General features: G+C 39.5%; 1 protein-coding gene across 1 annotated transcript in view; it reads left to right on the top strand.

Annotated features, from left to right (window-relative positions):
* ST8SIA6 (ST8 alpha-N-acetyl-neuraminide alpha-2,8-sialyltransferase 6) overlaps positions 1-15066 on the top strand; it is a 149226-nt gene that overhangs the window by 66045 nt on the left and 68115 nt on the right. Inside the window, exon 3 of the mRNA XM_044227274.1 lies at positions 1316-1405. Within this exon, the coding sequence (XP_044083209.1) occupies positions 1316-1405 (90 nt within the window). The remainder of the gene's footprint in view (positions 1-1315; positions 1406-15066) is intronic.

The raw sequence follows: 15066 nt of genomic DNA, 5'->3' as shown, positions 1-15066 counted from the left end.
GCCTCCCCTCAGCTGTTTTCTCAGCAAAGGGAAGCTCTGAAAATGTACACAAGGGTCACATGACTGTCCTGCTTCCCCTTGTTACTAGGATGGATTCTCCACATGCTTTAGCAGTCCTGCGTGCTTGCCTACTTCTTCTTTCAGTTCCTCAGATGCTCTGGGCTGCCACTCCATTCTGGGGCCTTTGCACCTGCTTTGTCCTCTGCCTGGAACCTCCCCCCCACCAACCTCCCATAGTTCACCTGGCTCCCTTAGATTATCCTTGCAGTCTCCAACCTGCGCAACACTGTCTCAGAGGCTCCCTGAGGATGCACAGGTCTCCCCGTTACGCACTCCAGCGTGGCACCCCCTGCTGTTTTAAGGATCCCAGTCACAGTTCATCATTCTGTATTCATTTGTGCGGCTTTTTGTTCGAGGACCAGGTTTCTCCCCGACCAGACTTCATGCCCCTTCGGGGAAAGGGCCCCTGCCTGTTTTATCTACCAAAGCAGCCTGTGCCTGGCCTCCAGCCCCTACCAGGTTCTCAGCAAATACCTTCAGGATGATTAAATAAACGCATTTAGCGCTAGGTCAGAATTCTATGCATATTTTGGGAATCTAAGGAGAGTGTGAGTGGATACTGTTTCAAGGATTTATGGTCTCAGCCAAGGTACCAAATGCTTTATTGTTTCCTCTATCATGTCTCCATCACAACAACAGTAGTAGGAGGTCAGACTTGAGGTGTAGAAGCCGATCGGGAGCGAGATGAAGCCCACGTGTGTCCCGGAGGCTCAGGAGGCTGCCCAACCCCATGATCCATTTCCTTAACTTGCTTTTTCATTTGGCTTCTTTCCATCTCCAGTTTTCCAAGTTCATGAAACAAAAGGAACAAGCTCTCAGATCATGGGTGTCATAGTCACCGCGGGCCAGACCGACCATACTTTCTTTTTGGAGAGAATACGGATCTCTTGGGTGTGCATGCTTCCTGCCAGACAGTGTCTCTTTAACGGGACGGGTGATGCATGGAATGATTACAACTGTTCAGTGATGTGTTCATTGGAAATACTAACAAGATATGAAAACCTGAAAATACAAAGTCTTCCACCGGGAGTTCTTTCCTGCTTTGACTTTATAGTGCAAACTTTTTTTTTTTTTTCCTAATTTAGACCTGTCAGAGGTGAAAATATCAATTTCCTTTTCCACGGAGAAATCCAATAATGGGATGAAAATCAGACTTCATTTGGGCACACTGGATCAATTATATCTGGATGTTGTTAACGTTATCTTATGGCTCTCATTTTAAATCAATCTTTTTAAAATCTCTTTCATGGAACAGCACATTTCTGAGTGAGAAGTCCCTCCAGCTGACAGAAACATGCAAAAGACTGCAAGACGGTTTTCAGACGTTATCTAGCAAACTAAAAAGGTAAGTTCTACTTTTTAACATTTAATCGAATTTTTAAAAGAAGTGTTTTGCATTCAAAAATGTTTTACTTTGAAACCTTTTGGAAAATGAGGCTGTGTTCATGCCCAGGCTTCCCCTGGGGCTCTGAGAAGCTCTCTCTGGTGAGCAGGTGGACGGGGAGGGGGGGTGTGGACAGAGCAGGCCAGGATGAGACCCTGGTAGTGGGGACTCAATTTATCTGTCCCTGGATCCCCATTCACTGAAAACTCTGTGTAGTTTTACTGGCTAGACTTTATAGGCCTTCAGTCTTTTTGGAGGAGCCTGGAAGCATTCTGGATGCTATCCTAGAAAAATGTACACTTGTCCGGAATCGCTTATAATTCCAGAAGGTTAGCAGGTTTACTCCTAGTCCTAGTGGTGGTTCACCTTCCACTCCCCACTCCCACTCAACCCCCCACCTGCTTCCAATCCTGTATTTTAGAGAGATCCCTGTACCATCTTCTTCCTACTGGGAAGGGAGATCTTAAAGCTCCAAGCTTCACACATAGGAGAGCCCCTGGTGGCCTAAGAGTCTGATGGGTGGGGTGTACTGCCTTGGCAGGCAGTGCGGGATGAAGGGTATGAGTGTGGGGCAGGGGGCCTGTGCTTACATCTGTCACCTTCCTCAAAGGAACCAAGCTGAGTTGCATTTAGTATTAATCATACTCAGATCCTGGAACCCAAGATCTTTGAGGCAGGGCTCCCCAGAGAGGAGCCCATAGATTATCTGACTTTGGGGGCTTAAAAGGGAAAGGTTTTATAGTATAGTATATAGTACAATATAAATATTCCTGCGGTGTAAAGAACCCCACAGCTCTCACTTGGAAACCTCAGCTGCTATTCTGGGCCAGACAGTCATGTTCAGAGCAGGAACATAGTACCAGGGTGACCACCGCTGCCATCCCAGGACATCACTTCTTGGTCTGAGCCTCTTGAATGCCTGGATCCTTGAAATTATTAGGGAACCCCGAGAAATGAGTACGATCTCTGATTTACATTCATCTGGTTTGACCACCCAGTCCTGTGTGTTAGCTCAGTTTATTACAAAAGGATAGCCCCAATAAAATTTCAGTTTTCTTTTCCCTAAATTCCAACCGATGGACCCTTATGCTTCCTGGAGAAATCTACTGTGCTGTGTGCCTTCTGGCCGCCACACCTGACCACCTTTTCTCTCTTCACTACAGTTTGGTCTGTGCATTTCTTTGCCCTGGAATGTTGACCCCCAAGGACTTCATCAGCACACCTCTTGCTCCTTGTCAGCTAGTTTTCTTTGGATTTGAGTCAGAGGGGAACACCAGAAGGAGAACAGAAAGAGGAAAGGATCTTTCTTTGTGGTGGTGCTGTAGGTGAACCACCTCCTTGACCAAAGGAAAGGGCTCTATCTCGAATGAAGGTCATGACTTTTGTTAGGCGTCTCTTTCTCTCCCTCCCTCGGCTTTCACTCTCTCCCTGGACCCTTCATGTCAGGAATAAGCCATTAACAGTCCCCTGGCATTGTGCTTGGATTTCCCTACATCCAACCCAGGCCTTTTGAAAAAGTCTCTTTCAGAAGCTGTTCTTAAAAGACTATAGTCGAGTGGGCTATCATCCTTGCCAGGACCCTCACTTACCATAGTTTGGCTGGAAGAAACTGTTGCACATGCATCTCTCTTTGCATGATAAATTCATTCAATTTTGTGGTGGACCTAAAGCAGCTCACACATTACAGATGGTGCAACACATCTATTTTTATCATGGCATAGCTGTTGTTTTGTTTGTTGGGTGTGGGGGCTACAGGTCTTTCTCTGAAACTTTCCCCAGGGATCTCGAATCCCACACCTCCCGCAGGCTCCCAGCATCAGACATGGCACCATGACACGTGGAAAGTAGAACTTGGAAAAATCAGCGGTTGCTCCACCATACCCTGTGACAGGCTGGTGCGACTCCTTGCCTGACGTGTGATGCCGCACGTAAAAGTTGCCTTTGACTTTCATCAGCATTCTCCCTGACATGAGCTGTTTTTGCTCCCTGAAGTGACAAAAGTCCTCAACGTAAAAATGACCCATAGCTGTACATTGGAGCAAAGCACTTGAGTCAGCATGGAAGAAAACTCTTTAATCGTGGAAGGTTTTTTTTTTTTTTTTTCTTCCAAGGACAGAATTTAACAACGTTATTAAGTGCGTCAACAAAAGCAGTCAGGGGCCGTGTGCTAATGAGAAGGTCTGTGCCTGTGCCTCATGTTTGCTCTCGCACTTTTTTCTATTGTTTTGGATTTGGTGCTGAGACCTCTTCTTGGCCGTTCTTCAAGGGGATGCATTTCCATTATGCACACAATTTTCAACTAGCTCACATAATTAGCCTGCATGGGTATTCTGTTTGGCAAAGGTCTAGAGAGAGCAAGCATGAATTGCCCAGTGTTATGAAAGTGTAATTTTGCACACAGGAGACTAATTTTTTCAGTTGTATTATCTGTTGTCAGGAATTGTGTGTGACTCAGTGCTATTATAGACTTACAGGGGACAGTCGGGACAGCTATTCAATATGGGGTGATAAAAAGTAATTTCATTTTCTCAGAAATAATTATTTAGCTCTATTTTCGTCATGGTCTGGTAAAGTCTTAGAATTTTCTCTTTCTTTAGCCAATTTGTCCCTTTAGGTTTGCGAAAATAAAACCTAGGAAGACACAGTTATAGTGGGAGGGAAACTGCTCTTTTTCTCCTTTGGTCTTTAGTACATCTTTGAATAAAAGGAAATTAAACAGTCGCTATTTGGAGGACAGCGGTTCTGGAATCACAGTTCTTTATTGTCTGAGACTCTGAGCTCCATGGACGCGGCCCTATCCCATTGCCTTGCTGCAGCCAGAAGTGTGGGTGGTTGCAGCACTGTCCTGCAACCTGGCAGGGGCAGGTAAGCCTGAGTGATCACAGTATTCTCCTGCACCCAGCCAAAAGCCAGCACACAGGCAAGGCACTGTCCCACTATTCCTGAAACTCGGGGGCGCACACTGTTGAAACATTGTCCCCCTGCCTTTCTGAAGTCAGCGAGCATGCCCCACCCCTCACATTTGCTGTTCAGGGGGCATGAGCAGTCCGTACAGGAACACCATCTGATTGCCTGGTCACGTCAGCTAAGGGGGCTGGAGTTCCTAAGCATCATGGAAAGGTAACAATTCAAAGAACAGTTATTGTCCAGCCACCACGTCCAGGACACTTCGCAGACAACAGACTGAAACACAACCTGTCTTCCTCTGAAAAAGGCCCACTTACTTAGCCGGGAGCTTCAGCATGAGGGACAGGCTTTTGGTTTCCCAGCATCTGGAGGCTGACGTGGTGCTCCCTGAGAATGTAAGTGGGGAGACACTATTCTTTTTTTTTTTTTTAATTTATTTTCAGCATAACAGTATTCATTATTTTTGCACCACACCCAGTGCTCCATGCAATCCGTGCCCTCTATAATACACACCACCTGGCACCCCAACCTCCCACCCTCCGCCCCTTCAGACCCCTCAGATTGTTTTTCAGAGTCCATAGTCTCTCATGGTTGACCTCCCCTTCCAATTTCCCACAATGATACTTTGAACTGATATTTAGCATATTCACTTTAAGTAAAGTTGATATTTAAATATCCATTTTGACTGCTTTCACGTCCTTATTTTTTTTTATACACATATATTTTAATCCCCAGGGGTACAGGTCTGTGAATCGCCAGGTTTACACACTTCACAGCACTCACCAAAGCACCTACCCTCCCCAATGTCCATAACCCCACCCCCCTCTCCCAACCCCCCTCCCCCCAGCAACCCTCAGTTTGTTTTGTGAGATTAAGAGTCACTTATGGTTTGGGGGAGACACTATTCTTGAGCACCACTTTGGCCTCGCTACAGATTGATGAGACCTGCCAAAGAAGAGGTTATATACTTATCTGGAGCCCCAATTTTTGTACTCTTGTCCAGAGGATACCTCTGGATGTCCTGGTCTGGAGGCCAGCAGGAATGATGATTGTGGCCCCTCAGGAGTGTATATATTTGCACACTTTAGCAGCTGCTTCCTGAGGGACCAGTTTCCAATCAGCCTGAAAGTAAGTCCTAAATGAGCTTCCTCCCCTTGGGACACTCACTGTTCTTGGCACACTCTTAAAAATGGGGACATATCAAGAATAAAGTGTTTGGTTTAGACAATCACAAAGGCTCAAGAGACAGCCAAGAGCTAGAGGAAGGTGAAACAAGAATGTTCATCCCCTACACAGTGCCACTTCTTCAAGATAGGTAGTTGCTTCACGTAATACACAGAAACAGAGAGAGTGAAGCAAACTGAGGAAACAAAGAAGTATGTTCCTAACGAATGAATAAGAGAAAACCTCAGAAAAAACCTTAATGATATGCAGATAAGTAATTTGCCTGATAAAGAATTCAAAGTCATGTTCATAAAGTTGCTCACTGAACTTGGGATGAACACACTGATAAGTCCAACTAGGAGTCTTAAAATATGAGAAAGTACCAAACAGTAGTCATGGAGCTGAAAAATACAGTAATGTAGCTGAAAAATACAGTAACTGAACTGAAAAATACACCAGAGGGGTTTAATAATAGATGTATGAAGCAGAAGAACAGATTAGCAAGTTGGAAGACAAAGCAATGGAGTTAACCCAGATAGAGCAGCATAAAGAAATGAATAAAACTTAAGAGATTTATGGTACAAAATCCAGTGAAATAGCATTTACATCATGGGGGTCCCAGAAGGAGAAGAGAGAAAGGGGCAGAAGACTTATTTGAAGAAATAATGGCTGATAATTTTCCTAACCTGGTGAAGGAACAGACATCCAGGTTTAAGAACCCAGAAATTCCAAAATAAGATGGGTCCAAAGAGAGCCACACCAAGACATATTATAATCAAAATGTCAAAAGTTAAAGAGAAAAAATCTTAAAAGAAGCAAGAGAAAAGCAATTTCCCATTGTTACGTACAAGGGATATCCCATAAGGCTATCAACAGATTGCTGTTGTTATCAGGAGAAATTTTGCCAATCCAGAAGGAAGTAGCAGGACATATTCAAAGTGCTAAAAGGAAAAAAAAAATCTTTCAACCAAGAATAATCAACCTAACAAGGTTATTATTCAGAATCAAAGGAGAGGTAGAGTTTTCTAGAACAGAGAAGCTAAAGGCCTACTACTATTAAAGCAGCCTTGCAAGAAAATTTTTTTTTCCAATTTATTTATTTTCAGAAAAACAGTATTCATTATTTTTTCACCACACCCAGTGCTCCATGCAAGCTGTGCCCTCTATAATACCCACCACCTGGTACCCCAACCTCCCACCCCCCCGCCACTTCAAACCCCTCAGATTGTTTTTCAGAGTCCATAGTCTCTCATGGTTCATCTCCCCTTCCAATTTACCCAAAAGCACATACCCTCCCCAATGTCCATAACCCTACCCCCCTTCTCCCAACCCCCCTCCCCCCAGCAACCCACAGTTTGTTTCGTGAGATTAAGAGTCACTTATGCTTTGTCTCCCTCCCTATCCCATCTTGTTTCATGGATTCTTGTCCTACCCACTTAAGCCCCCATGTTGCATCACCACTTCCTCATATCAGGGAGATCATATGATAGTTGTCTTTTAAAGCAGCCTTGCAAGAAAATTTTAAGGGATTTTTTAAGCTGAAAAGAAATGACACTCATTAATAACAAGAGAACATGAAAGTAAAAATCTCACTGCAAAAATATATTTTTATTATATATTTAATAAATTTACAGTAAAGGTAGTGGGTTAATTCCTTTAAAACAACTATAAAGGATAAAAGACAAACATAGTAAAAAATTGACGCAAACTATAATAATTAGTTAAGGGATACATAAAATAAAAATAAGTAAAATGTGACATCAAAAACATAAAATATGATAATGGGATAAAAATGTAGAATTTTAGAATGTGTTCAAATTTAAGTTGCTATCAACTTTCAAACACAAACATAAGATGATATATACATAAGATGTTATATACGTAAGATGATATATATGAACGTAATGGTAATCACAATGCAAAACATATAGTAAGTATATAAAAGAAAATGAGAAAGGAATTTAAATGTAACACTAAATAAAAGTCGTCAAATCACAGGGGAAGAGAAAAAGAGAAGAAAGGAAAAGGAGGAACCCCCCAAACAACCAGAAGACAGTGTATAAAATGACAGTAAGTACAACCTACCAATAATTACTTTAAATGTAAACGGTTTAGATTCACTGATCAAAAAACATAGAGTGACTAAAGGGATAAGGAAAAAAAAAGACACAGATACACAGTAACTACAAGAGACTCACTTTAGAAGGAAGGACGCACATAGACTTAAAGTGAAGGGATGAAAAAAGATATTTCATGCAAATGGAAATTAAGAGGAATCTAGTATAGTTATATTCATACCAGACAAAGTAGATTTTACACCAAAGGCTATAATAAAAAACAGAGAGATAGTACATAATGCTAAAGGGGTCAATTCAGCAAGAAGCTATCACATACATATAAATACATCCACACCCAACATAGGAGCACCAAGATAAATAAAGCAAATATTAACAGACCTATATGGTGAAATATGACAGTAATACAATAATAATATGAGACTTTAGCACACCATTTATGACAGAAAATCAATAAGGAAGCAGTGGCCTTAAATGACACACTAGATGAAATATATATATATATATATATATATATATATATATATATATATGATATTCCATCCCAAATCAGCAATAAACACTTTCTTCTCAGTTGCACTTAGGAATATTATTCAGGATGGATTACATGTTAGGACACAAAACAGGTCTCAACAAACTCAAAAAGATTGAAATAATATCAAGCATTTTTTCAGACAACAGAGTGATATGAAACTAGGAATCAGTTACAAAAAGAAAACTGCTAACACGACAAATATATGGAGATAATCATGTTGCTAAACAACTGTTGGGTCATAGAAGAAATCAAAGAAGAAATTTTTAAAAGTACCTGGAATAAAAAAGAAACAGAAATATCACATACCAAAACTATGGGATACAGCAAAAGTGGTTCTAAGAGGGAAGTTCTTAGCAAAATAGCCCTACCTCAAGAAATAAGAGAATCTCAAAGAATTGAACTTTACAAACAAAGGAATGAGAAAGAGAAGAACAAATGAAGCCCAAGATTAATAAAAGGATGGAAATAATTAAAGATCAAACTGGAAATAAATGAAACAGAGACTAAAAAATCAGTTGAAAAGATCAATGAAACCAAGACCTGATTCTTTAAAAAGATAAAAAAAGATAAACCATTAGCTAGTCTCATAAAGAACAAAGATAGAAGGATCTAATAAAATCAGAAATTAGAGAGAAGTTACCACTGATACTGCATAAATACACAGTATTTTAAGAGACTACTGTGAGCAATTACATGACAACAAACAAGACAATCTAGAAGAAATGGATAAATTCCTAGAAGCTTACAGTCTTCTAAGAGTGCATAATGAAAAAACAGAAAATCTGAATACACCAATCACTAGTAAGGAGATTGAATCAGTAATCAAAAACCTTGCAACAAAAGTCCAGGACCAGACATCTTCACTGGTGAATTCTATCAAACATTTAAAGAAAATTTAATACCTATTCTTGTTGGACTCTTCCAAAAAATTGAGGAGGCGGGAAGACTTCCAAGCTCATTTTGTGAGATCTTAATACCAGAGCAGGCAAGGACAACCCCAAAACAGGAAAAAGAAAATTACAAGCAATATCCGTGATAAACTTGGATGCATAAATCCTCAACAAAATATTAGCAAACCAAATTCAAAAATACATTAAGAGAATTTTATACCATGATTAAGTGGGATTTATTCAAGGGATGCAAGAATGGTTCAACATCTGCAAATCATTCGATGTGATAAACTACATTAACAAAATGAGCAATAAAAATCATATATCTCCATAAATGTGAGAAAACCTTTTAATAAAATTCAGCATCGTTTATGTTAAAAACTCTTAGCAGCAAGGGTATATAGAGAATCTACCTCAATGAAACAAAGGCCATATATTACAAGCCCACAGCTTTTTTTTTTTCAAAAGCTATTTCTTTGTATTTATTAACATTTTTTTCCCAATTTATTTATTTTCAGAAAAACATTATTCATTATTTTTTCACCACACCCAGTGCTCCATGCAAGCCATGCCCTCTATAATACCCACCACCTGGTACCCCAACCTCCCACAAGCCCACAGCTTTCATCATACACAATGGTGAAACCATGAAAGCTTTTCCTCTAAGATCAGTGACAAGACAAAGATGCCCACTCTCCCTACCTACTTCTATCAGCATAGTATTAGGAGTTCTCGCCACAATTAAGAAAAACAACAACAACAACAACAACAAAACAAAACAAAACAAAAACAGAAGGCATCTAAATTGGAAAGGAAGAGGTAATTAAAGCTGTCACTGCACCAATGACATGATACTATATAGAGAAAACCCTAAGGACTTCACCAAAAAACTAATAGAACTAATGAATAAATCCAATAAAGTTACAGGATACACGATTCATATACAAAAATCTTGCATATTTATACACTAATAATGAACAATCAGAGATACCAAGAAAACAGTCCCATTGACAGTTGCACCAAAAAGAGTGATACATAGGAATAAATTTAACTATGGAGGTAAAAGACCTATACTCTGAAAACTATAGGACATTGGTGAAAGAGATTGAAGAAGACACAAATGAGTGGAAAGATATTTTGTGTCCCAGGATTGAAAGAGTTAATATATTTAAAATGTCCATACTGCCCAAAGCAATGTATGGATTCACCATAATCTTTATCAAAGTTCCTATGGCATTTTCCACAGAGATAGAACATGTAATGCTAGAATTTATATGGAAGTACAAAAGACCACAAATAGCCAAAACAACCCAGGGAAAGAATAGCTAGGCCAGAGGTACCATGATCCCTGATTTCAAACTATACTACAGAGATTTAGTAATTAAGACATTATGGTTTTGGTGTAAAAACAGACATATAGATCAATGGAATAGAATAGTGAGTCCAGAAATAAATCCATGTGTATGTAGTCGATCAATTTCCACAAAGAAGGCAACAATATACAATGGGGAAAGGACTATCTCTCCAGCAATTGGTGTTGAGAAAACCGGACAGTTTACATGCCAGAATGAAGTTGGATAACATCTTATACCAAACAAAAAATGAGCTCAAGTGGTTTGAAGTATTGAATGTAAGACCTAAAACCAAAACCTCCTACAGGAAAACAAGTGGTAAGCTCTTTGAAATTAGTCTTTGCAATGTTTTTTGGATCTGACTTTAAAAGCAAGGAAAACAAAAGCAAAAATAAACAAATGGGATGACATTAAGCTTCTGTGTAGTAAAGGAAATCCTCATCAAAATAAAAAGGCAACCTGTTGAACAGGAGAAGATATTTGCAAATCACATATCTAATAAGGGTTAATATCCAAAGCAGATAAAGAACTCATATAGCTCAATAACAAAAAAAAAAATCCAATTTAAAAATGGGCAGAGGATTTAATAGACATATTTCCAAAAAAAGATGTATATATGGCTAATAGGTACAAGAAAAGATGCTTAACATCACTAATTAGAAAAATGCAAATCAAAGCCACAAGGAGGTATTGCCTTATACCTGTCAGAATGACTCTTGTCAAAAGGACAAGAAAGAAGCATTGGCCAGTATCAGACACATGAAAAAATGCTCATCATCATTAGCCCTCAGGGAGATTCAAATTAAAACCACATTGAGATATCACCTTACACCAGTTAGAATGGCCAAAATTAACAAAACAGGAAACAACATGTGTTGGAGAGGATGTGGAGAAAGGGGAACCCTCTTACACTATTGGTGGGAATGCAAGTTGGTACAGCCTCTTTGGAGAACAGTGTGGAGATTCCTCAAGAAATTAAAAATAGAGCTTCCCTATGACCCTGCAATTGCACTCCTGGGTATTTACCCCCAAAGACACAGATGTCGTGAAAAGAAGGGCCATCTGTACCCCAATGTTTATAGCAGCAATGGCCACAGTCGCCAAACTGTGGAAAGAACCAAGATGCCCTTCAACGGATGAATGGATAAGGAAGATGTGGTCCATATACACTATGGAGTATTATGCCTCCATCAGAAAGGATGAATACCCAACTTTTGTAGCAAGATGGATGGGACTGGAAGAGATTATGCTGAGTGAAATCAGTCAAGCAGAGAGAGTCAATTATCATATGGTTTCACTTATTTGTGGAGCATAACAAATAGCATGGAGGACAAGGGGCGTTAGAGAGGAGTAGGGAATTTGGGTAAATTGGAAGGGGAGGTGAACCATGAGAGACTATGGACTCTGAAAAACAGTCTGAGGGGTTTGAAGTGGCGGGGGGGTGGGAGGTTGGGGTACCAGGTGGTGGGTATTATAGAGGGCACGGCTTGCATGGAGCACTGGGTGTGGTGAAAAAATAATGAATCATGTTTTTCTGAAAATAAATAAATTGGAAAAAAAAAAAGAAGAAGAAGCATTGGCCAGGGTATGTAGACAAGGGAAACCTGTGTACTATTGATGGAAATGTATATTGGTCCGGCCACTATGGAACACAGTATGGAGATTCCCCAAAAAATGGAAAATAGAACTACCATACGATCCAGCAATTATGTTATTGGGTATGTATTGAAGAAAATGAAAACAGTAATTCTAAAAGATGGATGCTCCTGTATATACCTTACAGCATTATTTACACACACACACACACACACACACACACACACACGATACTATGCAGCCATAAAAGGAAATGAAATGTTGCCCTTTGCAAAAACATGGATGGGCCTTGAGGGGATTATGCTCTAAAATAAGTCAGACGAAAACAAATACCACATGATTTCACTTATACATGAAGAACAAAACAGAAGAAACCCAGAGAACAGACTGGCAGTTGTCAGAGGGGAGGGGTTTAGCGAAGTGGTTGAAATGGTTGAAGGGTTCAAGAAGTACAATGTTCTGGTTATAAAATAAATAAGACACAGGGTATAGTGTATGGTATGGGGAATACAACAAATAACATTATATTAACTTTGGTGATAGATGGTATCTAGACTTATTATAGTGATCATTTCTCAGTGTGTACAAGCGTTGAGTCTCTATGTTGTACATCTGCAATTGACATATGTCAATTATACCTCAATTAAAAAAAAAAAAGACTGAGCTCCAGAGAGCTTGTTTACAGTTTTGTCTCTAGTGCCTATCACAGTCCTCTCCACACATAGTAATTGGTCAGTGAATATTTGGTGAATAAATGAATGAATATATTTCTTAGGTCTTCAAAGCATTTTGTGTACCACCTTCAATTTATAGCTCTGAAAAAGTAGCCATAGATTCATAAACTTCAACTCCTTTTGAAACCAGTAGTCATTTTTCTCTTAATTTGAATCTCTGGTTTTCTCCATTTTTCCTTACCTCATCCTTTACCCTTCCTGTGTTTCTTCAGCTCAGTCCTTCTCCTTGGGTTATTTCTCAGGTAAAATATTATACTGTACTAAAAATGCTATGTAGATATCTTATCAGTGCTAGTTTGCTGTTTTTCAGAATAGCAAGATTATATGTAATGTTTTCTGCTTGTGCTTTTAGCAAAAGTGATTTTTATGGATACCCAAGCTTTCTGTCTTAGTTTACATTGCTTCAGACAAATGAACTGATTTTTCTAAGAGCAGAAACTTGAGAGCAGCTGACCCAGGAAATGAACTCATTTTTCTCCCTCTCAAATGTTTCTGACTCTGTTGTTATACCCGTTTTTTTCCCCCTGTGCTTCTCTTCCATTATGTCAGATGATCTTGGACCTCAAGAAAATGTGCATTTATATTTTCTACATTTAGTTATGAGAGATGAACTGTTCTAACAAAATCTCCCAGAAGGCAACCCTGCAACATAAAATTTTATTCTCTTTTATACAGTGTTCAATGTAGATACTCCTTAATCAGGCAACATTCCTTTGCGTATTGTCTCAGGGTTCTGGCTCCTTCCATCTTACAATGTAGCTATCTTCAGTAGATAGTCCCAGGCTTGCTGCTGAAGAAGGTGCTATGGAGGAAACACCCATGGCTTAGAGGGAACAGATGTCACTTCAAGTCATGTCTTATTGGCTGGAACTGGGCCCACCTCCAATTTTGGAGTCATGCAGCTCATTTTGACCAGTGAGTGGAAGTGGCACATGGTAGGCATCAAGGTCTGTAGTGCCTGTCTGGGAAACTGCTTGCAGCACCAATTATAAACTGTAGAAAGGAAATACCAATCAGTGGTGGTCAACCAGATGTTTCTGCCACATATCTATTAAATGGCTACATTATTCTCATCATTCTATTGACTGTTGGCCTCTAAGGTGTTTCTTAAAAGTAGAAGAAAACATTTTTTTTTAAACAACAGTTTCTTACATTTTTTGAACACTTGAATAGTTTATATGGTGTCTCTACTGAAAGAGATTTAGAGACCTTTTCAGGAACTGAATGTAAGCCATTGCACTGCAACTTATTGTACCATCACTGAGGCGTGAAATAGTCACTTGTATTCAGAAAGGGGGGCTAAGATTCAAATTCTTTGTATTAAGATCTGGAACAACACTTCTTTGTATGGGCTAAGCGTGGCTTAAACCCTACACTACTTGTTGAGTGGGTATGTTTGATAAGCTATTTCATGCAGTACCATTTAAAATAACTGACAACAATAGAATTTTCTGAAAGGTATCTCAATGGGGCACCATAAAGATGCTAGTTAGAAAGTCTGTTTTGCAGGGTGAACAGCAAAGTGAGTTGAAGACTGGCCCAGAATGTTCTTCACTATTTATTACCTTGGAGAGTACAACATGACCTGAATCGCAGTTTGAAAGGAAAAGGTATAAATTATGGTAGATCAAAACTCAAAAAACCCGAATGTGAGCATATCACTTGACAGCTTGCTAACAAAGCAAGTATTTCTAAGTTTCAAGTTGTCTATCAGGAAAAATGATCTTTGGTCATGTGCAAGATTTTCTTGGCATAGGGTGATGTATGACTAGTTTCTACTTAGCTTTAAATCTGTGGTGCTTTCATTGCTTCTTAAAATGATACCCACACTTTTGTTTGTCTTTTTACCCCTGACCCTTTAACTTGCCTTTTTAGATCAGATTTAAGGGCTCCAAAATCTAGCACTTTTTTCTGTCATTGGTATGACAATCAGTTAACACAAAACAGCCATTCGTAACAACATGGTACATTCTTAATATCTTAGGAAATTTTTCTTGATAACTAAAGCAGGGCTATGTTTGTTGATATAAGATTTTAAATTGGGGCAGATGAGATAATATCAAGATTATGAAAGAAGGCTGTGAAACTTCTTTTGTGTTTATGCCAAACAATTATGCCAGATCTATTAAAAGATGATTTAACCGTATATACCAGAGAGTATATAAGAAATCACAATCAGGGGTGCGTGGGTGGCTCAGTGGGTTAAAGCCTCTGCCTTCGGCTCAGGTCATGATCCCAGGGTCCTGGAATCGAGCCCCGCATAGGGCTCTCTACTTAGCAGGGAGCCTGCTTCCCCTTCTCTCTGCCTACTTGTGATCTCTGTCTGTCAAATAAATAAATAAATAAATAAACAAATTTTTAAAAAGAAA

Source organism: Neovison vison, chromosome 12 (assembly GCF_020171115.1).
Source record: "Neovison vison isolate M4711 chromosome 12, ASM_NN_V1, whole genome shotgun sequence".
In the NCBI taxonomy this organism is placed as follows: Eukaryota; Metazoa; Chordata; class Mammalia; order Carnivora; family Mustelidae; genus Neogale; species Neogale vison.
Note: the sequence above shows the minus strand (reverse complement) of the source record. Positions and strands in the feature narration are given on the sequence as shown.